The sequence below is a fragment of the Heliangelus exortis genome, chromosome 1 (genome assembly GCF_036169615.1).
Source record: "Heliangelus exortis chromosome 1, bHelExo1.hap1, whole genome shotgun sequence".
NCBI classification, from domain to species: Eukaryota; Metazoa; Chordata; class Aves; order Apodiformes; family Trochilidae; genus Heliangelus; species Heliangelus exortis.
The window spans coordinates 195,673,785-195,701,438 of NC_092422.1; the positions used below are offsets into that span (position 1 = coordinate 195,673,785).

General features: G+C 42.0%; 1 protein-coding gene across 6 annotated transcripts in view; it reads left to right on the plus strand.

Moving 5' to 3' along the window:
• EXOC4 (exocyst complex component 4) overlaps positions 1-27,654 on the plus strand; it is a 441,701-nt gene that overhangs the window by 45,293 nt on the left and 368,754 nt on the right. For all 6 annotated transcript variants that reach the window (XM_071734223.1, XM_071734224.1, XM_071734227.1 and 3 more), the window contains exons 4-7: positions 4,054-4,238; positions 6,336-6,445; positions 16,405-16,648; positions 25,783-25,960. In XM_071734223.1, the coding sequence (XP_071590324.1) occupies positions 4,054-4,238; positions 6,336-6,445; positions 16,405-16,648; positions 25,783-25,960 (717 nt within the window). The remainder of the gene's footprint in view (positions 1-4,053; positions 4,239-6,335; positions 6,446-16,404; positions 16,649-25,782; positions 25,961-27,654) is intronic.

The window sequence follows — 27,654 nt, forward strand, 5'->3', positions numbered from 1 at the left end:
ATGAGAAAAGGTTAAGGGAAAGGAGTTGGAATGATAGCCCCAAGCTGAATGAGTTGATGACACAACAGTAAATAAATCTCTGACCTTCCAAGTTGAAAACATTTTAATCATACATTTGGGTCTCTTCCACAATTCAAGTGATGGTGTGTTAGGAGCTGAGTGGGAACATAAAATTCTGGTCTTGATGTTAAATTTTACCAATGATTGACATAGTCCCTGTTTTTTTTTCACTTTTAAAAGTCTTTATTTTTAGTCTTGCTGTCAGTGCTCACCTTTTTTTTGCACTCCACGTGGCACTGGCTGTGCTCACTCTTCCTCTGGATAGTTGACCATCCCAGAAGGATACTTGGACTTCAAATAAAACCAATTGGAAACCACTTCTTGTCTTCCCAAGTAGTCCACAGAGCTGGTGTCATTATTCCTGCTCTCACTACTCACTGTTTGCTTCCCTTTCTTTTCCATCCCCCTCTGTAACTCTTTATCTCCCTTCTTCTGGAGAACAAAGCCATGATGATGACAATGTGGTTATTTCCTGGAAATGACTTTTAGGAACTGATCTTTCCCAGGATAGTAGGAATGAAACAGAAGCCTGTCAAGGTTTTTCTCCTAACAGAAATCAATTTAGATCTGCCTGCAGTGTATTTTTGATTTTGTTCATTCTTTGCAGGCTTTGTATCATTTTAGCTGCTTATGCTGCTGTTTTGCAGTCAGTTATCCAGCACACAAAAGACCAATTGTTCTGAAATATCATCTGGGCTCTTTATGAATAAACAATCATAAACAAGCTGCTTTAAAACTTGCTTGTTGCCAGGACTTCAAATCATTTTCCTATAAGTAAAAATTACAGAAGGAAAAAATGCTTGGTTTGGTTTTTAATGTGGTATTCCAATTATTGCCACCTAAACCTCTTGGAGACTTTACCTTGACTTCCATGACCTTGGATTGAACCTTTAGCTATTTTCCAGACCCAAAGTGTTCTGAACATGAAAGCTTTGCACTTCCACTTTGTCTTGATAATTGGTGGTAATGGGAAATGAAATGCTGGAGAAGAAATGGGTGGTTAAGTGAGAATTTACTGGAGTGGGGATGCCTTAAGTTGAAAAGCTCTGAGAGTGCATAATGATGGAACTTGGCTGTGTTATTTACCTGTGGAGTTTAATCAGTGGGAAAGTGGCATTTATCAAGGATATAACTTCCAGCTTATCAGACTGCAAATATGATGTGTCAGACCATTAAAAAAACCCAAACACCACCCCCCAAAAAAAAAGAAAAAAAAAAAAAAGGCAGCTTTTTTGAGAAGAAAGTGCAGTGCCTGACAATGTGGGGTTTTTGGTCTTGTTGGTTCTTTGTTTGGTTGTTTTTTTATTTAAAGTACAGTAAATGATTGACTGCTCCATATGCTTCTTAAGACATGCCTGGGAGCTGTATGTGAGACTTAATAATGAATTTTGAGAATAACTCTTTAGGAACTTAGAAGATAAAACCAGGCTGAGTTATCAGACTGGAAAGCTTTAAATTTTCGTTGCTTTTAGTTAATAGTTTTCCTGAATGTCTTGGAACTTTTTTTTTTAATGTCATTTTCCTACTTGCTTCTTCCAGTTCTTCCCTCACTGCATTTTCATCTCTCAGTTTCTCAGTTTGACAAATGTTGTTCCTGCTCTTGTTCTTGATTTGGTGAAATTGCTGACAGCTTTCAGGGCAGGGTTGAATGCCTACAACTACTCTGAAGTGACTTGGGAGGGGGTTAAAGTGTCTTTGGAATTGGGAAACTTGGGGGATGTCTCTACCTTCCAAAGGAAGAAGAGAAAAATTAGCACTTCCACTTCTGCTGAAAGTTTCCAAGCTGTGTCTGCATGGCTGCTGAGCCTTCTCTATTTGTATGTACTCTGCCAAGCTTTTTGGGGAGCAGCAAATCCTGGCTTGTGCTTCATAGAATCATAGAATTGGCTGGGTTGGAAGGGACCTCAGAGCTCATCAAGTCCAACCCTTGATCCACTCCCACTGCAGTTCCCAGCCCATGGCACTGAGTGCCACATCCAGGCTCTTTGGAAATATCTCCAGGGATGGAGAATCCACCCCTTCCCTGGGCAGCCCATTCCAATCTCTGATCACCCTCTCCAGAAAGAAATTCTTTCTAATGTCCAACCTAAACCTCCCCTGGCACAACTTGAGACCTCTTGTGCCCTCTTGTCTTGCTGAGAGTTGCCTGGGAAAAGAGCCCAACCCCCCCCTGGCTCCAACCTCCTTTCAGGGAGTTGGAGAGAGTGATGAGGTCTCCCCTGAGCCTCCTCTTCTCCAGCCTCAACACCCCCAGCTCCCTCAGCCTCTCCTCAGAGGATCTGTGCTGGATCCCTTCCCCAGCCCAGTTGCCTCCTTTGGACCTGCTCCAGCACCTCAATCTCCTTCCTGAGCTGAGGGGCCCAGAACTGGACACAGGACTCAAGCTGTGGCCTCCCCAGAGCTGAGCACAGGGGCAGAATCCCTTCCCTGGACCTGCTGGCCACGCTGTTCCTGAGCCAGCCCAGGATGCCATTGGCCTTCTTGGCTACCTGGGCAGCCAACCCATCTGTGGGTTTGGGTTGTGTTATGGCCAGGGTTCCATAATTGTTCACAAATAGGTACTGAGAGGATGGACAGAGCTTTGTGTCAGATGATAGGAACCCATAAATGCTGTTGAAGTTGCTGAAAACTGCTCTCATCAGCCAGGCAGAGAAAAGAATTCTATAGTTAGGAACTTCTTGGCAAAAATTTTCAGGGGGAAGGACAAAGTGAAGCTTCCTCTTAGAAACTGCTCATAATTTAAAAAGCCTGGCTGCCCCTAAGCTGTTTTGGGGTCATTCTTGACTTGGAGGAAAGCAAAATAATGTATTCTTGATAGATATTCCTTCAGTATATTTACTGTTTACTGGTAGTAAGGGACCAGACCTTAGCTTGGCTGGCTGCTTCCTGTATCTCTTTGCTTTTCATTTTTAATGTTTAGCTGACAGGTTTACTATGAACTTAAATCCTGAAGTGCAAGCAAATGTCTTATTTCACTAATACTGCCTTCAATTATTAGGGAATGATTTCCCCCCCTTCACCCCCTGTTTGGAATCTGTGCTTATCTGTGCAAAAACATGCTGAGCTATTTCTAGTTTCTTACAAGAGCAGCACTGAGATTTTGGATGAGAGGGATGCCTTTGGGTTTGGATTTTTTTTTTTTTTTCCTAGTAAATGTGGAAGTGCTGTGTTAAATAGGAGAGGGGTGCAGATTGATAGTGTTGCTTTTATGCATGGATTTGGAATGAGGTTCCTCAGCCAAGTGCCCACTGGATCTCAGCTGATCCCTCCTGAAGTGCATCAGGAAATATTTTACCTCTGTCCTGTTAGTTACTGCATCTATAGATCTCTGTCTGTTTCTCTGTTGCTTCTATAAAGTTATTTTTCTTTATTTGAGCCATAATGTTCAAACATGAAAAAAACCCCACACTCTTTAGAGGTCAAAAGTACTTTTGAACTAGCAGTAGCTTTCATGGATCTGATGACTGTGTTTGTTTAAAGTGTGTAGCTGCATGATACAGCAGCTCTGTAGGCTGGAAGATGAGGCTTCCAAAGCTTTTTCAAGTGACATCACTTGAGGCAAATAAAATTTAAGTCTGTTTCTGCCTGTTTATAGAATTGGGAATAATGGTTGTTTGTGTTTCTGTGATGAGAAGAAGGCAATCAAACATCATTGTCAGTACAATTTTCTACCACTTCTCTGCTTGCTAATCCTCCCTTTTTGTGATAAACTTTGATTTTTATTTAACTCTGTGTTTTAACTAACTTGTTTTATGCATCTCCTCAAAATATTTGAAGACTGTTAAATCTGAGTTGTTTGGTTATTGGACTCCTTTCATATAATGAGTTTTTCTTTCTTGCAGGAATGAAAATATAGAAATACCACTTCAATATTTTCTGCTTTCAAGGGGTTTATGGATAAAATCCTCATTTTATTCAGACGTTCCCCTCATCAAAATCCTGCGAGGTGAACGAATTGACCTTGAAAAGTCCTCTCATGTGTTCTCCTTCCAGGTCTCAGCTGTGGATTCCTTGGAAGGTCCCCTTCTTCAGGTGGAGGGACTGAGTGATCTGAGGCTGGAGCTCCACAGCAAGAAGATGAACATGCACTTGGTGCTGATTGATGAGTTGCACCGTCACCTTTACATCAGGTCTACTAACAGAGTAGGGCAACGCAGCAAGGAGAAAGGGAGAATAAGGTGGGTTTCCTGGGATGCTGAAGGCAACAGGTCTGGGAGAAAAGAGGATAACTTTTTCCCTTTCAAAACTACAAAACTTTCTTGGGACACTGCCATCAACTTTTACACCTCACCCTTTGATTTTTTGGCAAGCAAATTTCTCCTGCTTATGGCTGGAAAGCAGCAAAACTCCAAATATGTTGATGCACCTTCAAGCCTGTGAGCAGTCTGTTCTTCTTCTTGCACCTTGGCTTAGTGATTCTGCTGTTTTTTTGCTGCCTCCCCCAGAATTATGATGAGGTTAATGCCTTCTAGGGGTCTTTTCATTCTCTGATGCATATCCCTTTCCTGAAAATGCCATGTGGGTGAGACTCTGGGGAAAAAAAAACACAGGGAAAAATTGCTCATCTTGTCTAGCAAACATCCAAGGGTTTTAAAAGACATCCAGCTAACCATAAGGTGATTAACAGAGGTCACAATAATTAAGTGCCTGAGTGTCTTGGCTGTGTTGTGTTTGTAAGGTGTGTTAGAGATGTTTAAAAACTTCTTAACTTGTTGGTGCCTCTGATCAGTGGAAACTTAGCTTAAGGAGAGGTTCCTGGCTGTTTTTTCCTAATTTTGTGAATTTTGAGGGCATTAGAGTTGGGAGGGAAGGAAGATAGCAGCTGGAAAAGGGAGACAATATTGGAAGATAACTTCTGTAGAGTAGGGGAGGTTATAAACAGGGGTGAGGAGCCAGCACGTAATAAAGATGCAGAGAAAAGATAAATTGGCATTTTAGTATGAGAAGGAAGTAAAAATGCTTACCAAAAATAAGAGGAGAGATAGTAAGTTACATTAAATGAGTTTAAGAAATAAAGGATTTATTGAAGTTGAAGTTTCTAGAAAGGAGAGTTGCTAGCAAGTCATCAGTTGCTTCCTTACTCATCTTGTTAATTAAAAAATAGACAAAGCTTTGGTCTACCCAGACTATGCAGCTGTTAATTAACTGCAGTTTTGGATGACAACTACAGGGTCCTTTATTTTGGTTTTCTGTTTTTTTTTCCACATTCCCTGCTGCCTATCACTGATGCTTAATGACATGAACTCCTGCAACAAGGACACTCTTGTGGCTTTGTTTTAGTGTCTTGCCCTAGGCTGGCAGTTGACCAGGATGCAGTAATATTTGTAATTATTTCTTGGTTTGATTTTAAATGTGTTCTTTCTAATGCTGTGAAGCTGCAATGCATAGGTAATATTTGTAGGTATGATACTGTAGGTGTGTAGGGAGTAGCTTAGCCCTTTTATTTGAGGTTTCTTTAAGTATTTTGGCCCTAAAGGGATATTCTAAACTCCATTATTGGAGCCTTCTTTACTAATTTGTCTTAAAACTGATTTCTTGCTTGTGTTCTTCCTGCCTTGCATTATGCAGCTGGGGCAGCACTGACACAGTTTTGGCAAATAATATCATAAATTTATTATGAAAATAACCAAATAGAAAGTCTTTCTGAGGAAGAAGGTTCATTTGGAGAAGGATGGATGTTGGCTTGACCAGAACAGGAGTTTGAAGGGGAGGAAAAAGAGCATGGAGGTTTCTGGTGGGAACTAGAAAAGCTTAAAGGGTCAATTAGTTGACAGAAGCCATGGGAATGGGACCATCTCTTCCCAATATGTAGTTTGCCAGAAAGATCTTTACAATTCCTTGTTAATTTATCATTTTGTTAGCAGTAGTTAATTGTGCTGGAGGTGAATGTGTCTTTTGGGAAATAACCACATGCTATGGCAAGCTCCAGCTGTGCCTGTGTCAGGATTGTGTTGCCATGAAGAGGCAGACAAGTCTAGAGTGCTGTCAAATTCAGAGCACTGAACCCCTTGGGGGATACCAAATCTTGCCTTTGATATGAGAGTATTTCCTCATCATTGCTTTTTTTGGCTTTTTCCCTTTCCCCTCATATGCACACCCACTCATTCATCTGTGAACTTGTCCTGAAGTAAAGGTTTTGTAAACCTCTTGTATCAAAACTGTGTCTTAGATACCTGTTGCTTAGGCTTACAAATTTTAGAAATAAATTTATCATTTGTTGTGAACCAACACTGCAAATAATAAACTGTTTGCTTTAATTCTTTCCCCTCCCACAGTTCACTTGTGAAAGATGCCTCTCCTGTGCCTCTTATGGATGTTACCAACCTGTCTACACCTCGAAAATTCCTTGAGACTTCCCAGTTTGGGACACCTGGAAGCACCAGCTGTGAGTATTTAAATCACATCCATTCCTCACAGAATTAATTTGGAGGTTTTCAGCTCATGTTACAGGACTCCTCCCCTCCTTGTGAGTGGTTGCTGATGGGAGATCCTGAGACAAGAAGTGATGTGTGCAATGTCCTGAACTGACTGAGCTGTATATTCAGGGGAGAACTTGGCCATATCTGTATTTTCCTTTTGGAAAATTTTCCTTGTGCCCCCTTCTCTCCCCCCATCTCTTTCAATTAAATATACTCAGTTTTCTGGATGTGTTCTGATCCTGAATCTTGTCCTTGGGATCTTGGGCAGAAGTGCTATTTCTAGTCAGTTCATTTTCCATGGAAGTTTTTCCTGTATTATTTAGGTGTGTGTAGGCAGGTATGTGTAGATGTGGAAGAGTTTTTTTTTGTTTTTTTGGTTTTTTTTCCTCAGTGTTGGAGCCAAAAAGTCAAAGCTTTTCCTTGTGGGAAATTTTTCTAAGTGTCTGTCAATACATAGGAATAATCTTTGTGTCTATTACTACAACAAACACTGAACAAAGCTCAGTTTCATTGGTGCTTTTGTATGAGGCTTGGAAAGTGCTTCACAGCTGGAGCATTAATCCTGGTATTGTTTCAGTAGATTAGTAAATCAGGTTATTAAATAGTTTAACAATTTGTTAGCAAGTGTGAGTAATACAGAAGTGACCTTCTTATCTCCCCTACTTTTCAAAAATGGACTGGTTCAGCATTTCTCAAATGCAGAGAGTGTTTCCTTCTCATCACTGTTACTACTTTTGTCCCTATTTGTGTCTGCTTCTTTCTGGTTTGTCTTGTCATACTTGGCTCCTAGTCTCTTTTGTTTAATCTTTCTTACCTTTTGTCCTTGTAGGGTTCTTTTTTTTTTTTTACTGAGCCTTGCTCCTGTGGTCTCTCAGAACCTGAGGCTGTATATCCACATTGTGGAGGTTTGTGAGGAGTCACCAGTGCAAACTTTCAGAGCTGGAAACTCTGGGTTGGTGGTAAAAACTCTGGGGCTGAAAAAAAAAATACTTTAAACATTCTTGTTCTTCCCTGTGATCAGTGAGAAGTCCAGTAGCTTTCTCACTAAAGATAACGTGACCTAGGGGAGGGAGGAAATAAACCACAAGAAGTTGTACTTCAGTCTCACTATTGTAAATGGAAACCTTCTTCCTTTTCAGTGAGTTACCTATGCAGGGTCTGCAATTATTTTTCCATCTGAAATATTGGTCCTCTGTATGGTAAAGAAAAAAAAAAAAAAACAAGTGTGAAGTTATAGAGCTGGCAGGCATCTCCCATCAGGCTTTATACTGGGCAGCAGACAGCAGGAGATACTCCTCCTGAAGACTGTAATTCCTATCTTCCTTTCAGTACCTTTAGTGTCTTCCTTTGTTTTTTTTATTACTATTGTAATATGCACCTTAAATTTGCTTTGAAATGGATTTTTGAGACTTCTGTCACCTTTGAAGACTTACAGAGCCTACCCAATCATTGCTGCATCTGCTGAGATGAAGAGGTTTGTTATTATCCAAAGCTGGCCAAGAATTTTTTTTTTCTCCCCAGCTGTAAATCTGTCTGTAAAGATAAATGCATTTTTAGTGTTTGTGACTGGCTTGTGATTCTATCTGTTAAGTAAAGTTCTAGGGCACCCTGCTTTTTCAGAACCCCTGGTTTCATGATCTCTGACTCTAGTGTTCCTACTTCTGTACTTTCCTTCTCCTTGAGCAGAGTCCAGTTCATGTTCACTAAGCTGATGTTCAGTTTATAATTTTTGTGCTGAACTGACTCTGGGCACCCACGAGTCTTTCCCACCAGGATTATGGCTTTAGATGATGGAAAGATCATATAGGAATAAATTGTCACCCTGTACATGGGCTCACAGTCATTGGCTACAGAAGTCTTCTGAGGAGCAGAATCCAAAATGACCCAACTTCAGTTTTGAGGTGATGTAACTTCTTATCTGGCTGCAATTTGAGCCAAATCTAGCTTCCAGTTTTTGATAAAACTTCTCTAGAATGAGCTGAAAGTCAACCTGGGCTATCTATGGGGACATTTATCAACTTTCCTAAGATAATTTCTACAAAGCATGAGTGTGCTTTCTGTAAGTTAAGCAGGCAAACCAACCTATAAAGGATGTCCCTTCTCTAAGGAAAATACTTAGTTTGATTCCATTTTTTTGGCAGAGGTGAGGCCAAGACTTTTTCACCATCTTTTCCTTCCATGAAATAGGGGTACCAAATCTTACCCTACTGGTTCCAGCTAGACCAGGGAGGTTTGGGATTTGCTTACCTGGGCCATTCAGACATTTCTTACACAAGTAGTGAGGCTGTGTTTTCAAATAAAAAAGGCTGTTAAGTTATTCCTATTTTTCTTTTTGGTGGTTTACCCCCCTGACAGTATTCCAGGCAATGTTTGCATGTGTAAGAGAAAAAAGTGTGTTATTAATTATCTCTGGTAACAAGTGATACTAGCACTCCCAGAACATCACTAGGTAATGGTTTTCTGGCTCCTTTGAGACTTCTAAAAATCACTAAGTTCCAGTTTCTTTTGCTTGATGCAGTGTTGATTGAGTATAAAATCACTTGTCCTAACATATTTATTTCCTAATATTTATTTCCTAATATTTATTTCCTAATATTTATTTCCTAATATTTATTTCCTAATATTTATTTCCTAATATTTATTTCCTAATATTTATTTCCTAATATTTATTTCCTAATATTTTATTTTCCTAATATTTATTTCCTAATATTTATTTCCTAATATTTATTTCATGCCATATTTGAATGAAGGTTCTAGGGTACAAACCACAGCAGTGGTCTCCAAGAACTAAGACACAAACCAACATCCTTCCTGTCACTCCAGGTGCCTGAACACAACTCTGGTGGGTCAGGATAGATCAGTTGAGAATCTGCCTTAAAAGTCTCATTTCTGCAGATTGATTCTTTCTCATCAAGCCCAAGACACCAGAAAATGTCTGAGCTGGCTCCTCATTTCATTCTCTACCATTCAGTAAAGTGCTGGGCAAGTGTCCATCAGCCTGGGGAAGATGTTGGGTACAACAGAAAACATTTGGTCAGCATGAAATACTCATGTGGTTTTGCTTCAAGTGCACAGTGTACTTTATGTATATTTTTTCCACATAATTTTATTTCCACGTAGCCTTTTCCAGGACTCCAGAACTACCAGAGAATTTTACCCTTCTGAGCATGCATAACAAAAGCTGTTTCTGCCTTTAGTCATTTATGTTCTTTGGCTTTTTATTGATGAAACAAAGTGGTTGTGCATATTAATGCAAGTCATCAGCAAGCACTGACTCATTCAGTCCATCTCAGCAAAGATGCCATAATTTTGAGTCCTTTCTGCTTTTACTTCCCAAAGGAGATGTTACTTTATCCTGTAGAATCTTTATGAGGGAATTAAGGCTGTTTCTGATGCACTTAAACAAAACCTTCAGTAACATTCATTGTAGACACAGCAGTTCAGCAGCCACGTTTTCCCTTCTTGCCTCTTAAGAGAAATAAATTTGCTTTCAAATTACACTTCTCAGCTTGAACCTTTTGTACTCAGAATGTTTCTCAAGGTTCTTCAATTGCCAAACTCTTCCTGGAACTATAAAACATGCTCACCCAGTACACAGCAAACCCAAGAGCACCCTTTCTGGGAAAAACCTTTTAGAAATCTGACAGAGATGCTCCGAGGGGGGTGACAATTAATTAATATTAATTAATTATTGATGGCATGTGTAAATTTCATGCTGAACAGATGCTCAGAACTTCAGTGATACAGCTTTTCAGAGAGAAAAATGTGGCTTCTAGACCCAAGGAGTGTGGTGGCTTTGAAGATCAAGTGTAGCTACTGCTCCTGCCTCTGTGTTTTCAGCACAAGAATTTCTGTGAAGGTGAGAACATAACATCATAGAATGCTTTGGCTTGGAAGGGACCTTAAAGTTCATCCAGTTCCAACCTGTGGACTTATCCTGCAATATTGCTGCAGAAATCAGACCTTGAGGATTCAGTTTTAAAGGTGGATTTAAATGCTGCTGTGGCAGGCTCTGTTTGTTGTCACAGTTGCTTCTACTTCAAATGTGCTCAAGAAATAGCTACAAGACTTTGGTTTTCCTGTTAACCTCACCTGAGGATCTGACAGGAGCTGGGTGATTTTTCTCTGTCATTGGGTGATCACCAAATTAAATGATCCTGTCACTGAACCAGAGTTTTCCTGTTCTGGTTCTTTTGCATTTGCACAAATCCAGCTGAGGACTTGAGTGGAAAATGGTGGTAATCCAGTGGTGAGTCTGCTTGTTTCCTTCTGTCATTGCAGTATTGCACAAAAAGCAGAGGTTTTCTTATCTCAGGGTAAATTTTTCATATAATCATAGAATACTTTGGGTTGGAAGGGTCCTCTTGATCATCTTGTCCAGTGAGCAGGGACATCTTCAACCAGACCAGGTTGCTCTGAGCCTTTTCCAACCTGATCTTGAACCTTTCCATGGATGAGGCTTCTACCACATCTCTGGGTAACCTGTGCCACTGTTTCACAACCCTCATAGTAAAAGAAAAGTAACCTCAAACCTAGTCTGTGTTTCCTCTCTTCCAGTTAAGTCATCACCCTTTGTCCTATCACTGGAAGTTCTGCTAAAAAGTTTGTCCCCATGTTTCTTACAGGCCACCTTAAAGTATTGAAGGCTCCAATAAGGTCTCCCTGGAGTCTTCTCTAAGCTGAACAGCCTAATATTTCCACCTGGGATGTTTCAGAGGGAGTCTGTAAAAAAATTTGAAACTACACAATAAACATGGAAGCCTGTGGGTAAATTTTGCTTGTTTGTTTTTGCAGGACTGTGGTTCCTCTCATTGATCCTCTGGTTTTGAAGTAGTAATGTCCTTAAAACTGTTCATGGAACTGTGAGAACAGTTTTAGAAAGGGGAGATTTGCCTTAAGGCTTTGGGGTTATTGATCTCTGAGACCCATTTTATTCTGGGTTTAGAATTAAGACAGAGAAGAAAATGGCCAAATTTTTTTTCAGGGACCTGTTTCTAAATTATCTGCCTATTTGTTGTTCCTCATCTCCATGCATAGGTGAGAACAAGAGTTCAGCACTAGAAATTAGCAGGTGTTGCTTCTTCAAATGTCAAGTTAGGTTTTTTGGGCAGCATGAACAGGCATCCTTTTCCTTGTAGGGCCGAAGGCAGAAAAGGTTTAATTAGAAAGGACATAAATAATGGAAAATTACAGCTCATGAAATCTTCTGTAATGAGTGACAGCACATCTTGACCATTTGTTGGGATGAAAAAACAAGACCTGAGAGTTTTTTCTTTAGCTCTTTTGCTCTATCAGCATTGGCTTTTCTGGGGACCACCCTGGTGCTATTAAAATGCAAGTTTGGTGTGAAATGGTGGCACTGTACAAATGTGGTTATCATCAATTGGATGAGATGTTTTTATAGGGCATTGTCAAACCAGGGGGAGCCATCAGGGAAGTTTCCACCTTTGTGTAGGCATGGAGGTGATGGATCAGTGATGTACAATGATTCAGCTTTCTAGTGATTTAAACTGGGGGTAGATTTTTTTTTTTTTTTGACTGCTAAAACATGGAGTTCTGCATTCTCAGATGCATTGCTTCAGTTATGAGACATTTTTTAAAAAGGTTGCATATTTCATTTCAGAACATGGCAAAATCATCACTCCTGCAGCTGCTGTGTTGGGAGGCCTTTGAGAAACCATATTTCAGTGTTCTGCTTCACAAGCATTTTTCAGGGATCATTAGGACAAGAAAATCACCAGGAGTGGTCAGCATGGCTTCACCCATGGGAATGCATGCTTGTCCCCAACTTCTTAAAATTTCTACAAGGAAATGACTGAGCTGGTGGAAAAGAGGAGAGCAGTGAATATGAATCTGGATGGTGAGCAGTCAGTGAGGTGGATAAAAAACTGTCTGAATGGTCAGACTCAAGTCCAACCCCTGGAGAGGAACAACTCCAGGGCCTGGGACTCATAGAATCATAGAATCCTAGAATTGGCTGGGTTGGAAGGGACCTCAGAGATCATCAAGTCCAACCCTTGATCTACTCCCACTGCAGTTCCCAGCCCATGGCACTGAGTGCCACATCCAGGCTCTTTGGAAATATCTCCAGGGATGGAGAATCCACCCCTTCCCTGGGCAGCCCATTCCAATGGCTGATCACCCTCTCCAGAAAGAAATTCTTTCTAATGTCCAACCTAAACCTCCCCTGGCACAACTTGAGACCTCTTGTGCCCTCTTGTCTTGCTGAGAGTTGCCTGGGAAAAGAGCCCAACCCCCCCCTGGCTCCAACCTCCTTTCAGGGAGTTGGAGAGAGTGATGAGGTCTCCCCTGAGCCTCCTCTTCTCCAGCCTCAACACCCCCAGCTCCCTCAGCCTCTCCTCAGAGGATCTGTGCTGGATCCCTTCCCCAGCCCAGTTGCCTCCTTTGGACCTGCTCCAGCACCTCAATCTCCTTCCTGAGCTGAGGGGCCCAGAACTGGACACAGGACTCAAGCTGTGGCCTCCCCAGAGCTGAGCACAGGGGCAGAATCCCTTCCCTGGACCTGCTGGCCACGCTGTTCCTGAGCCAGCCCAGGATGCCATTGGCCTTCTTGGCTACCTGGGCACACTGCTGGCTCCTCTTCAGCTTTTTTTCAGGTATTTAAGACCCCCCTGACCCTTCTCTTCTTCAGACTGAGAAGTCCCAGGTCTCTTTTCCTGTCCCTTCTAGAACAAATACTCCTTAATCATCTTGAACCTTTCCTGGACACACTTCAGTGTATCTGTACCTCTCTTGTACCAGAGTCCAGCACTGGAGCCAGCACTCCAGAAATGGTTTTACCAGTGCTGTTTCCTTATCTTCTCTTTGGTGAATCCCTAAGTAGAAGAGGTTATTCAAAATCTAAATAGCAGATCCACAATTTAGAACCAGCTATAAAAAAAAGGGTTGCACACATCTATTGGAGAAATTAATTTTTCATGGCTTCTCTGCCTAAGGCACATGTTTATGGTGTGATTGCTGACTTCTCTTTAAAGAAATTGTGCTTTACAGATGTGTTTTGGGTAGAATTGGTGAAAGTAGAAAGCTAGGAGCAGGTTTTGAGAATCTGGTGCTTTTGTCTCGGTACAGCTGAATAACAAAGCCATTCATATTTTCAGTTTAAGAGTAAATACAGATGAAGGTTTCAGTTCTGAAAGCTGATCTCTAGGGACATCTTCCTTCATCCATGGAGCTCCTCTGCATGTGGGACTGTAATTTTCAAGGTGAATTTCTTTGCAAGTGCCTGTCTACTTTGATGCCTTTTTTGAAGAGGGAGGGGACAGGAGGGGCTGATTCCTGGGCCAAAGCTTTGTGGTCAAATAACCCCTTGATGACATTAAATGGCAGAAGGGGATGTTTGAAGTGGGGAAGATGTAGGAAAAGACCTTCAGTTGCCAGGGTTGGAATCTTGTCAGATCTGACAGATAAATGGGCCCCCAAAGCTACCCAGGATACCTGTTTAATAGGCAGAAATGTGCAGGAAACACAGTCCCTACTGTTTCATCAAAAGACCAGATCTAACAAAACTTCCAGACTGGATGTGTTGCTACTGGATATTGAACTATTCACTTTGCTGTTGTTTGTAAGAGATGGAAATCAATGTCCTGACTGTTTGAGGGCATTCAAAAATTGGTTTGCTCTTTTGAAAAATGGAAGAGCATTCATCTTGGTGCTCTGGCAGAGTTCTCAGCAAGATTGCTGCTTTTGGTTCCCCTTAAATGCTGTCCTCACATTTGGATACAGCAGCACTTCCTTCCTCTTGAGTTTTTATTGTTTGATATTAAGAATAATTTCCAGCCTGCTTACAAAGAGGCTGCAGCATGATGATGGGGACCTGTCCTCTAAAAGGTTGTTTCTGAGAAATCTTTGCATTAAATTTGGAGCAACAAGATACTTGGTGTCGTTTTTTATTTTTTTTTTTAAACACAAAATCAAAACCTTTGCTACCTCCAGCATTTCCAGTATTATCTTTCTCACAGCTATTGTTCCAAAGTGCTCATTTTCTGTGTTTGTGCCTGGCATGCTATGGGATTTTTTTTTTTTTTTTTTTTTGGAGAATAACAAGTGGCATTAATGGAGTGGGTAGAGCATGTAAACAGCTCCCAACCTGCTTTGCAGCCTTGTGGGTTGAAAGGTGTGTGATAGATGAGAGCTTGGAGCAGCAATATGTGAGCATCCAGTTGTTAACTTCTAATTGGTATTATTACTTACATGTGTTTGAAAAACCTCCTTAGATGATCCTTGTGGGGGGGGGTGTGGGGTGGTTTTTTTCCGTACGTTCTGGGTTTTTCACTTTTCTTGCTCTGTAACTTGCTTATTTTAATTGGGAAAAAAAAATGTGTGTGTGAGAGAGGGGGGGGAAAACAAAAAGCTCTGTTTGATCTCTCTGATGTTGATCACCTAAAACCCAGTGTCATTTTTCCAGTGTGAGTGATGTGACCTCACAGGAGCTTTTCTCACCTTGCTCTTAACCAGTGCTGCTCTTGCTCTGGGTTGAAATTCAAGAGCGGGTGAGCAGGGAGTTTGGTTTGAGCAAGAGGTGCCTTGTTTGGGATTATACTGGCAGGAAAAAAAACAATCTCTGCTGTGGAGGTTGGTGTAAGCTGACACTGAAATAAGTGTTAGCTGCTTATTGTGGTGCAGTTTCTAAAGTGGCACCATATGGGCTCTTTGGGACATTGTTTTCTCTGTCTTGTGCTGACTTCCACAGTGCTGATGCTCTTCTGTTCAGTGTGTCACAGCTTTAGGCAGCTACAGGGCTGCATGCTGCTTGTGCCATGCCATTTTTCATTTCTGCCATGTCATTTAAATCCTTCTGGTGGCTCCTTTGACATTTATTCGGGTTCTTGGATAAGTTTTGATTTAAGGAAAAAAAAAAAAATAATCCTGCGAGCAGTAGAAATCACGGGTGTCATCTGTCATCCAACAGCCCCTTATCAGGGTTCAGTAGCAGTAAGGTGAAGCAGCTCTTAGGTTTTAATTTCTGTGGAAGGATATGGGATGGTGGGTGGCACAGTTTCAGTGCCATTTGTCCAGGTTCTGTGACTCTGGCTCTTAACAAGCCACCTGCCTGTAGATCTCCTAAGATGCTTTTCTTGAGTTGGCCATGAAGGCATGGACTTCACACAAGTTTTTGAGTATCTGTTCCACCCAGTCTATAACAGAGACATGCTGGGTATTATCTGTAAATTAAGAAATGTTGATTAATGAACATCCTTAAAACAAGCAGAGTACCTCTTGCTTTTCTCTTCCTTGTTGCTTAGCAACAGAATTTCCCCCTGTGCAATCCCTGTTCCTTCAGGAGGAGGATTGTGTCTACAATATCCTCTCTCAGTCTTCTAGCTTTTGTTTTCCAGAAACCTTGCTGAAAGATCTAAGTAACTTCATCAACCCCCTGACAGATCTAATAAAGCAGAATGGGATAACATCAAACAATCTTTCACTTTGGCAGCATAAACTTTGTGAATTCATCTCAAGTCTGTTAAGCCTGAGAGTGTTTATAATGAAAATTCCCCTTTTGTGAAGCTCATAGCAAAGAAAAACAACTGGGTGAGGAATTTAGGGCTTTTGGCTCCTTGAAACACATTCCAGGGGATATGTAGAGATATAGCACCTTTTTATTTATGGGTATCTTAATTGCCCCAGACTTGTGTTTCCTGGCTAATAGATGAGTTGCACAATGATCTCTGTTTCTAAATCCAGGAGATGTGCAGGCAGTTCTGGTTTTGCTTGCTTGGGGGGTTCCCTATACAGAAATACCCACTGCTTCCCCTCCCAAGTTAAGTTCTGAGGGTTTCCATGGTTGGTCCATGGGGTGGGAGTTCTGTGAAGGCAAAAGAGTAAACTCAGTGCTGTTTCTGAGTGCTGCTCAGTTTTGTTTTTAGGAGTTCAAACCTTCCTGAGTGTCTTCTAAAATCCATTCCAGTGCGAGAAACAAGCCTTCTGGAAATTAAAGAAGATCTGGACCTGGATCCAGAGGAGAACAGCACTGTCTTCATGGGCATCCTCATCAAAGGGCTGGCCAAGCTGAAAAAAATCCCTGAAACAGTGAAAGCCATCCAGGATCGCTTAGAACAAGAACTCAAGCAGATTGTTAAGAGGTCCACAACCCAGGTGGCTGACAATGGTTACCAGAGAGGAGAGAATCTTTCCCAGGACAATCAGCCTAGGTAAGGATATTTCAACCACTGAAACTCAATTGCTTCAAAAAAAAAAAAAGTCTGGAGAAGGGTGTTGGATCTGTTAGTTGCCATTTGAAGGAATGACAGCAATATTTTTGCAGTTAGCAGAGATGTGAAATGGTAAAATTATCAGAAATGCCCTGTGTCTGGCTGAAAGGTTGATGTGTCCTGAGCACCTGAAAGGTTTGGAAATGTAAGAAATGTATTCAGAGAGGAGAGGCATTGTTGCTTCTCAGCTGAGGGTGTGGGAAGGGAGATGCTTCCTTCTGTGCTTAGCATTAGAAGAGAATCTTTTGGCTGAACAGATGTTTGAAATGCAGATTTGAGGATGGAAGCACAGCAGAAGGCAGCATTATTTAACTAGCAAGAAGTGCATAATGTTAAGCACTTGATTTTTATTTCATTTTTGTAACCTAACCCTTCATTTTAAGTGCCTTTACAACAGACTGAACTGTGCTGTTGTCTGAGTGCTGGCATGTATGGTGTAAAGAACACTTGGTGCCAAAACAAATACTATCATCTTGTGTTGCTCTGAGTCATGGCTCTACATTGCTGCTGATGCCAAAGGAATTGAAGTTCCTACGTAATAGGAGTTGAAAAGATGGAGCTCAGTTATTTATTTCAAGTGTAGCAGAGTCCAATTAAGCTGATGCAGGTGCAAAGCTTTGAAAATCATAGATGGAGCTAATTATATCAGTAAATAAATGGCCAAGTTTCTAATTGGTTTGCAGCCCCGTTTGTGTTAATTGCAAGGTGTGGAAGCCAAGTGAGAATGGTGTTTCTGGGGTTGTTCAGGTTTCACTAGAACTGTTCTTTGGAAAGCAGGACTTCAGAAGGGCTGGCTGACATTTCTAGCTGAAATATTCATTTGTGGTACTGCACACTGTAATGATAACTTTCCAAAGGGAATCAATGGTGTAAAAGAAAAATGAAAACAAAAATGCTTTGTTAAATGTAATATTGACAGTGGAAAATCACTCCCAACGAGTGATTTATTTTTTTTTTTTTCCTAATAATTTTCTAATTCCTGTCATGGTCATCTCTGTGGAAACAACGTTTTGAAGATTTTGTAGAGTTGTGGTGCTGGTAAGTTAGTGAAATGAGAACAAGCTTTTTGGATGGGTCAGATGGTGGAGTTGTAGTTTCTAATGCCAAGAAGGGAGCATAGCACATGCTTGGTACTTGTTTTGTAAATCAGTTTTGAGGTTGGATGACAACTGGTTAGCTATTGAAATTTATAAATTGGGTCAGATGGTATTTTAGTGACATTTAACCTGCCCTGGTGGTTGTGTAAGGTACAAAAATTTGAATGGATTTTAGTTGGTGAGCCTTTGAGATACTTATATTCTGGAGCACTGGGAAGTATCTTGAATTCTTGGTGAATACAAAGAAAATTAGAATTCATTCTAAACCAGGATTGCAAGTGAAGTTTACAGTAAGCAGGTGAATTAACTTATATTGAAAAAAAATAAATTACAGGATGGAAGGGTGTACTGCCCCTTAAGTTAGCTACAGCTTTAAATCAGAACTAAGCAGCTTTTCTGCTGTCAAGAAAAAAATCTAAATCTGAGCAACAAGATTCTGAGCTCTGTAAGAGCTCTGTAAGACCCCAAATTTGAGCAGGATGCAGTGCCTGGAACTGCTTAACTATTCATTAGGCTGTCAGCCACAGGGCTTGCTTGACCTCAGGATTCAGAAGTAAAAAGTTTTTCAGTTCACCTTAAAAGTAGTCACACTTGGATGCCTCTTTAGTTCCTAACACTGAGCTCCCTGCCTGTATTCAGTTACTGTACTTTAAATATATTACCCATTGAAATTCTCACTTCTGGCAAATCAGGTGGCTGATAAGATGACAAAAGCCTGCAGGGTCTGAGGCTGCAGATTGAACCTTTGGACAGGTTCCCTGGGGCTTCTTCAGCATGCACAGAATGAGTTCCCTGTATTTCTTCATCACTGTGTGGTGGCTCTCAAAAATGGGCTCTTATTTTTTTACCCCATGAAAAGGGTGATGCTTCCCTCCACCTGAGGCTCAGGCTGATCATCTGCTTGTGGGGATTCTGGTGTAATTCCTCTTGGGAATTAATTCCTCATGGAAGGATTATGTGGAGCCCTCTCATTCTACAAGAGAGACATCATTTCTAGAGCCTGGCCAGGAAAGTCTGGCAATGATCATTTGTGTCTGATCAGATCAGACAATAATCTTCTATTCATCCTTACCTTAGTGAGCTTTTTAATAAAGCTACCTTTCATGTTTTAAAAGGTAAACCATTTTAAAACCATGGTTTAAAACTTGAAGAGGGGAAATTAAGGAAATAGCTGAAGGGGCTCCAAGAAAGCTGGGGGAGGGCTTTGGACACGGGGGGGTAGGGAGAGGACAAGGGAAATGGGTTAAAACTTGGAGAGAAAGGGGAGATTGAGGTTGGAGATGGGGAGGAAATTGTTGAATTTGAGGGTGGGGAGAGCCTGGCCCAGGTTGTCCAAGGAAGTTGTGGCTGCCCCATCCCTGGCAGTGTCTCAGGTCAGGTTGGATGGGGCTTGGAGCCCCCTGGGCTGGTGGGAGGTGTCCCTGCCCATGCAGGGGGTTGGGACTGGATGAGCTTTGAGGTCCCTTCCAACCCAAACCATTCCAGGATTCTATGAAAATATGGTTTTGGGGTCTATCTCCAAGTGAGATATAAAAGCCCCAAGTGCTGTTCCAGGGAGTGTTTCAGAGCTGCACAACCCAGGGGCATTTGGATCTCCTTGCATCCAGTGTCCATCAGGATGCCCAAAGATGGGAGAACTTCAGTCCTTCCATCAGCTGATTTAACTGAGCCACTTGGGGGGTTCTGACCCTGCAGAAGGGGACAGGGCTGAAAGGACCCAGATGACAGAAAAGTGACCCAAGCACAGCCCTGACACAGATTATCCTGGGGATAAATTTCCCAGGATTGCTGTGGCTGCCCCATCCCTGGCAGTGTCTCAGGTCAGGTTGGATGGGGCTTGGAGCCCCCTGGGCTGGTGGGAGGTGTCCCTGCCCATGCAGGGGTTGGGACTGGATGAGCTTTGAGGTCCCTTCCAACCCAAACCATTTAATGATTCTATTATTTATGTATAAAGCATTATTAATTACTCCCAAATTTTTAAGATCAGGAAGTTTTTTTGCTGTAATGATTTCAAGCAGCAAGGTCCCACAGAGCCCTGATGCCTCTCAGCCAGCTCTGGATGCTCTCTTTGTAGACCCAACAGGCAGTGGGCTCTTCCATTTCTTCTTCAGATCTTCATGAAGATCTTAATTCCTCACATGGAAATCCTCTAACCCTTTTCAGCCTGCCAGGGGTCCCTGCTATACAAGGTGGGGTCTTTTGGGCTTGTTAATTAGCATGCACAAGAGAGAGAGCAGTGATGAAAATATTGATATTTTATTGTCCTCTGAGCACTCCACAGCCCAACTGTAAAATCAGAGGGACTCATGGACTGCAGCTGACCCTGGCCTGGCAAAGGACCTCCAAAGAACAGCAGAAGGGTTTTTTTACCAATACTGTCCCAAAGACTTGCATGACACTGTAATCCAACTGATTTTTTTTAGGTTTTCTAAAACATGGATGCTGTTGTGTGGAATATCAGACTTAGAACAACATCTTTGGCTGTCAGGTACTTTGTGAATATAAATTCTCTTCACTAACATGTCTTTATTTTGAATGATAGGAAGGTAGTAAAAGCTCCATAAAGAGCAGTAGTAGGTTCCTAACAGTTCCCTGTCACTGGTTGAAGGTAATTTTGAAAAGAATTCTTGTGTCTCACCTCGTGGCAGCTGACCTTGCTTAAGTGTCCTTTTCTGAAAGTTTTGGTAAGCTTTCTAAAATTTTGAGCTGTTTTGGGAATAAGTTGATGAAAAACCAGCTTGAATGTAGGAATTTGCTAGTGACTTATCCTTCATTAGAGGCTCATTAGAGCTTCTTTAGAAAGCTTCATGTTTAGAAATACTTATCCTGGGGTCTGGAGGATGAGGCATTGTAGAAGACAAAATGCTGCATTAGTTTGGAGTGCTGCTGTATCTTAATGAACCTGGGGGGGATCTCTTTGGAATTGTGGAAAGTTGTTGAATTTAGAAGAATAATAATCTGGACATCTGTCTGCTTGAGGGCCAGATTTATGGAAGAAGATTTTGGTAAGGATGCATGGCCAGAGCTTTACTTTTAGTTGAAAATCTGGCCCAGGAAGAGGAATTGTAACAACAATTTTGGTACTAAATATTGATTGGATTCAATATGCTTTTCCTTACATGTTTATAAAATGCTTCTGGCTTTGTACCTCATCTAGAGGCTTTAAAATAAATGCAGAAATTATATACACACCAACACTCTGACCAGACAAAGGACATTGCTGCTAAAATGCATGAATTGTCATTAGTAACCTCATTCAGGTGTCAGCAGTCACTCTGCATCAATTCATTCTCTGTTACTGCCCAGACAATAGGATTTGTTTCTGGGTCTGTGTCACTGTCTCTCAACATATTTACCAGATTTCTTAGTGAGGGGATTATGAGATGGCTTTGACAAATTGCCTAAACCAGTCTCCTGTCATTCTCTGTATGTGTTCTGCTGAGGTCACTTGGTGCTGCAACCCCATATGCATAAAATCTAGGGCAGATTATTTTATGCTGTTTTGTCTTGTTGCTTGTCTGAAACAGACTGTGTCTCTGTCTCTTTTGGGTCACCTCATTTCAAAAATGACCTGACAGATTTAAGAGACTTGTAGAAAAAAGAAAGTTAAGAGGTACAGGCTAATTTGAAAACAGGGAAGTGTGGAAATATGATGTGGTTGAGAATGGGAAATGTAATGTGGTGATAGTTAGCAGCACCAAGAAAGGGCAGGTTTCATGTCTGTGAGTCTGTAATGTGAGAGTAGGAAGACACTGGAACTTAAAACCAAATAATTCTGTTCAGTATAATATTATTTTAGCAATGGCTCTGTTAACAAGCTGATAATGTGAGGTCAGGCTCAGCTAGGGACAATAAAATCAATTTATCAAACTATCCAGCTAGTTTGGTTCTGCAAAATTGTACTTTCCAGGGGCAACAAGAAGATACCTAGATAACAAAATTCCCCACTGGTAATAGGGTCTTAGTAGAAATTGGGCTTGGATTGTTACATTTTCTCAGGGGTCTATAATTCATTTGCTCCCCTAATTTGTGGCATTTCAACCAAGACTGTGTGTAAGTTCCTCCAACATGAATCCCTCCACTATCCAAATACTGTATCTGGTTTTTCTCCTAATTTTTGCCTGGCTTCTGGCTGACCAGCCACTGGCCAAGGTATTTCTATGGGAAGTTGTGTGTATCTTTTAGAGGCTGTTGAAGCAATAGTCACCTCTTCCATGTCCTGGAGTGGCTTGGAGAAGCAAATGGCTTCACAGAAAGTTGGTTTTCAGGCACTGGAAGTCCTGTCACCCTCACTGCTGACATTGGTGCTGGGCTATCCAGTAGTTATAGAAAGAGAAAGATGGACAGATCTTTCCACAGGAGATCTTTCCTCAGTTTCACTTGAATGGGGTCATTATCAAGCTTCATATAAAGCCAAAATGGAGGAAAGTGGTTTTTATTCCACACTGGACTTTCCCATTTTGGAACTATAATCCTGTTATATTGATATAGTTCTGTTTCTGGTGCTTTCTTGGCCATCATGTCCTGTGTGCTTCTGTTCATCCCCTCTCAGGGTCTTCTTTAAATTTGTAAAGCCCTGTAAAGAAGCAGAGCTTTCTCCTATAGCACCAACAGAGCTTTTCTTCAGGCATTTATTGCTATTCCTAAATATGAAGACAATTGATATCCCCACCACTTTCCTTTGGGTCATTGAAATGTGCCTTAGTTCAAGAGGTTTTTTTTTTTAAGGTAGGGCAATGTCAGTGTCCTTCTGTTTCCTATGAGTGCCATGACTCCTAAATCCATCTTATTTTTACTCTGACATAGCCCTGTTCTGCTGTCAGGGGCTCTTCCTATTGAATTGTGTCACACCCTGTGACATGATCCAGATGGGACCAAAAGAGATTCCCTCTTCCAGGTCAGGCTTTCCCTAGGAAGGAAACCTTACCCTTACGGGGTGCCCAACAATGATGGCCCCATCAGGCTGTCCAAATACCCCTTGATCAGATGAAGGGGAAAAGGCACTCAGGGTCTGTTCCTCTCCAAACAAAATAGGAATTTTATTGCTCTAACAGTTAAAGGTTATTTTGCAACAATGCTTAGGAAAAACAAATCACCCACAAGGATGTATGTATATGTGAAAGAAAAAAAGCATGGAAGAATAGGTATTTTTATTATTATATATGTTCAGGCTGCTGTCCAGAGCAGAGCCACTCAAATGCTCAGAGGGCTGAGCACCTCCCTGGGAAGCCAGGCTGAGGGATTGGGGTTGTTCAGCCTGGAGAAGAGGAGGCTCCCAGGTGAGCTTAGAGCAACCTTCCAATATCTGAAGGGGCTCCAAGAAAGCTGGGGGAGGGCTTTGGACACGGGGGGGTAGGGAGAGGAGAAGGGAAATGGGTTAAAACTTGGAGAGAAAGGGGAGATTGAGGTTGGAGATGGGGAGGAAATTGTTGAATTTGAGGGTGGTGAGAGCCTGGCCCAGGTTGTCCAAGGAAGCTGTGGCTGCCCCATCCCTGGCAGTGTCTCAGGTCAGGTTGGATGGGGCTTGGAGCCCCCTGGGCTGGTGGGAGGTGTCCCTGCCCATGCAGGGGGTTGGGACTGGATGAGCTTTGAGGTCCCTTCCAACCCAACCCATTCTATGAATCACAAAATCTGATTATTTAGATCACAAAACCCCACAGTATGTGGGTGCTAATGCTGCATAACCTGGGAAAAATTGTGGTTACTTCATAGTTGTAGGAAAGAGAAAGTGAGAGAGTAGGAGAAGAAAAGAGAGAGATCACAGAAAATCATCAGCCCTGGATCCAACATTGGGTCAGGCACCAGGGCAGGGTTGGTGTCACTGAAGCTCCCCAAGCCCACCAATGCACCCCCTGATTTTATAGACCTGTTTGGCTTTGTAACATGCTTGAGACATCAGACAGAAGAGCTGGAGCAGATCCTTATCTCTATCCTATCCAAACCCTTTTCTGTCTTCTTCCTCTCCACCAATACTTCTGGAAATGCTAATAAGGATTTGTTCCAGGATTTGCAAAGGTGGTTTGGTGCCTGCTCTCTGCAGACCATCTAAGAGTGGAAGGATTGTGGTGGCTCCTCCATCTGGTCCCTGAGTCAAGGTGTTGTTCTGCTGAACCATTTGAGATGAGTGGTTGGCATCATTGTTTGGTGAATGGCCCAGAACCATAGAACCTGCCATGTTGGAAGGGACCCATCAGGATCAGCAAGTCCAATTCCTGTCCCTGTGTTGTAGGGCACCCCCAGGATCCCACCATGTGCCTGGGAACATCATCCAAACACTTCTTGAACATCCCTGAGTCATTCTGTAAGGCTGAGCATGTATAGCTGGATGTGTAAAACTGCAGTATATGAATGAGCCACAGCAATAGTGATTTTTTAAAATTTTTTTTTAACAGTAGCCACCTTCTATCCTGTGCAGACTGGAAGCTCAGTCTAGGATTGCTCTAGGCTGTGGTTTTAGCCACCAGATGATGCCAGGTCACTGTGCTGTTTGGTGATAACAGCAGCAAATGGGTAACAGCTTCTGAATTACTCCAGTTAGTTCTGGGTCCCTCACTTCAAGATGAGGTGCTGGAGCAGGTCCAGAGGAGAGCAAGGAGGCTGTGAAGGGACTGGGGGGGAAAGTCTGATGAGGAAAGGCTGAGGGAGCTGGGATTGTTTATCCTGGAGAAGAGGACACTCAGGAGGGACCTTATCACTCTCTCCAGGTACCTGAAGTGAGGTTGTGGTCAGGTGGGGGTCAAGTTCTTCTCCCAGGCAACTCCTGACAGGAGGAGAGGGAATGGCCTGAAGCTGCTCCAGGGGAGGTTTAGGTTGGATATCAGGGAGCACTTCCTCATGGAGAGGGTGATGAGGCATTGGAATGGACTGCCCAGGGAAGTGGTGGAGTCTCCATCCCTTGGATTGTTTAAAGAGAGACTGGATGGGGCACTTTGCCATGGCCTGCCCAATATGGGGGTGTTTGTATAATCTGGACTTGATGATCTCAGAGGCCCTTCCCAGTGATTCTTGGTGGTTAAGGAGTGGGTACAAATCCAGTTCTGCTGCAGATCTTCTGTCCTGCTCTGGGGATAGCACTTCTGATGGGAAAACACAGCAAGCATGTGCTAGCTCCTAAGCTGCAGCAGTTAAATGTGATGGAGCCTGTCTGTCAGAGCTTAGAAGTGTCTAACATATGGATTTGGGAAGTGTTATCTTCACATTTTGTTTGGGTTACATGTGTACTTGAATTGCTCATTAAACGCCAGTGAACTTCATCAGAATTTCCCTGTTCTTAAGCATGTCATCAGTTGTTGCCTTATCACAAAATATTGAGGGCTTGATAAAGGGACATGAGTTACAATAATTGGGTGGTATGGAAGCCACTGGGACAGGTCAGGTGAGCTCCTCACTGAGGTACAGCTGTAGCATCTTCCATACAGGAGTAAAATCTTGATGACTGGTGCTGTTGATGAGACTCCCTATTTTGGCTTTCTGATCTTCCATATTTTAAAACCTGTCATGCAACTCATTTCATCATTCAAAATGGGTTTTTTTTTTTATATTCTGTTTGTATGGGCAACTCATTTTTTTATTGAGTTGAGAGTCTTATTTTCTTCTGGAGGAAAAGCAGGCAGTCTCCCTCCTTGTCTGCAGCTCTATCTGGGAACTTCAAATGGTCTTCAATACCATGGTACTGAAGTGTAATTACTGATGCTTTTATCTTTCCTGTATCCCCAGGGAGAACACATAAGACATGAGCATCTCTGATAGGAGAGATAGAGAGGGAAGATCCTCAGAAGTATTTAGGTGCCAGGCTTGAGCTGCTAACACCTTGTTTTCTGAAGCCCACAGAGAGTTTGGAGCTATAGGTGACCTCCCAGCTTGCACTCCACAAACCAGGATTTGAAATCACTCTTCTGCCTCTGATGTGCTTGTATTGCTGTCCCCAAAGTCTCTGGCATCTTCTGGAAACTGAGCAGAGGTTGTTTTGGTTTGCAGGTTACTCCTGGAGCTGCTGGAGCTTCTCTTTGACAAGTTCAATGCTGTGGCTGCTGCTCACTCTGTTGTCCTGGGACATCTTCAGCAAACAGTGGCTTCTCCTTGCAGCCAGTATGATGGTGACATCAAGCTCTATGACATGGTTGATGTCTGGGTGAAGATCCAAGATGTCTTGCAGGTAAGATTTTCAGGGGAGCTGATTTTCAGCTGGAAATAACTTCTACAAGCAGAGTACCAGAGAAAAGCTGTCATACTCCAGAGAGAGCTGTACTGGAACTTGTCTAGATTTTTGGTAAGTGGCCACATTTATAACAGACTGTTAAACTCCAGAGAGCTTAAATATCAGCAAAAGAATAAATTGTCTGTGGATTCATCCTTATGGTGCATGGAAATGTTGATTCCTTTTGCCTACCAAGTGATGTCTCAGAAGCTTTCAAACAGTGACATTTTTGTTCTGTGTTACCATGTCATGCCTGTCTTATGAAGTGTCACAGCTCTAATCACTTGTCTTCCCTTGTCATCATGACTTGGTTGTAGTCAGTTGAGACACTTGCTGCTGGCATGTTTTCAGGGAATTCTTATTTCATTCTTATTCTTAACTGTAGCATTCTAAAGCTGTACCTTGCTTAGGCTTTATTCTGGTACCACAGTTATCACCTCAGTATCTGAGCCTCAGAAGCAGCAGAGCTATCATCTGTCACATGTCTGCTTCCTCATCCTTGCTGTGGGGCTAACACATGCACATTAGAACTTTATTTATTTTGGAATTGCCTTTATATACACCTCACCTGGTATTTGATTGAGGAAGTCAAAGGAATGAGCCTGGCATTATTTACAAGAGGTGGCTTGATTTATGATGGTCATTCCATCCCTGGCCTGTTCATGAAAAATGCTCTCTGCCTCCTACTCTAATACAGTTTTTCATTGTAGGGCACAAGTCTATTTAGCTGTTGCTCTAAAGGTTTGTTTGAATGGTGCACACAGGATTTTCTTCACACAATTACAACCAGCTGTGTGCAAGGTATGAATTTAGAGACTACTTGGATGTGGTAGAGGTAAGGTGTGGGCTCTTGGTCACATGCACTGACTGCTTACCCTTTGGTTGTCTTTCTAAAGGACTTAGTGTTTATATTAAATGTTGGTGAGTTTGCTCCATGATACCAATTCTCACCTCATTTCAATATTGTTCCTGCAAAAATATGGTTTGGAATATCCAGACAGAGCTTAAGGGTGGATTTTTCTAAGCAAAAGAAAGTCATGGAAGGATAGGATGTGAGGACATGAGGAAAGGGCTTGACATGAAGTATCTGCAGCCATCTTATCATCATCTGTAAGGATTTTAAAAACTCTTAAGAGCTTTGAGTTAGCTCTGAAGGTTTGTTTGAATGGTGCACACAGGGTTTTTTCTTCACACAATTACAACCAGCTGTGTGCAAGGTGTGAATTTAGAGACTACTTGGATGTGGTAAAGGTAAGGTGTGGGCTCTTGGTCACATCCACTGTCTTCTTACTGTTTGGTTGTCTTTCTAAAGGACTTAGTGTTTATATTAAATCTTGGTGAGTTTGCTCCATGATACCAATTCTCACCTCCCTTCAATATTGTTCCTGCAAAAATATGGTTTGGAATATCCAGACAAAGCTTAAAGATGGATTTTCTAAACAAAAGGAAGTCATAGAAGGATAAAACGTGAGGACATGAGGAAAGGGCTTGACATGAAGTGCCTGCAGCCATCTTGTCATCATCTGTAAGGTTTTTAAAAACTCTTAAGAGCTTTGAGTTTGCTCTAAAGGTTTGTTTGAATGGTGCACACAAGTTTTTTTCTTCACACAATTACAACCAGCTGTGTGCAAGGTGTGGATTTAGAAACTACT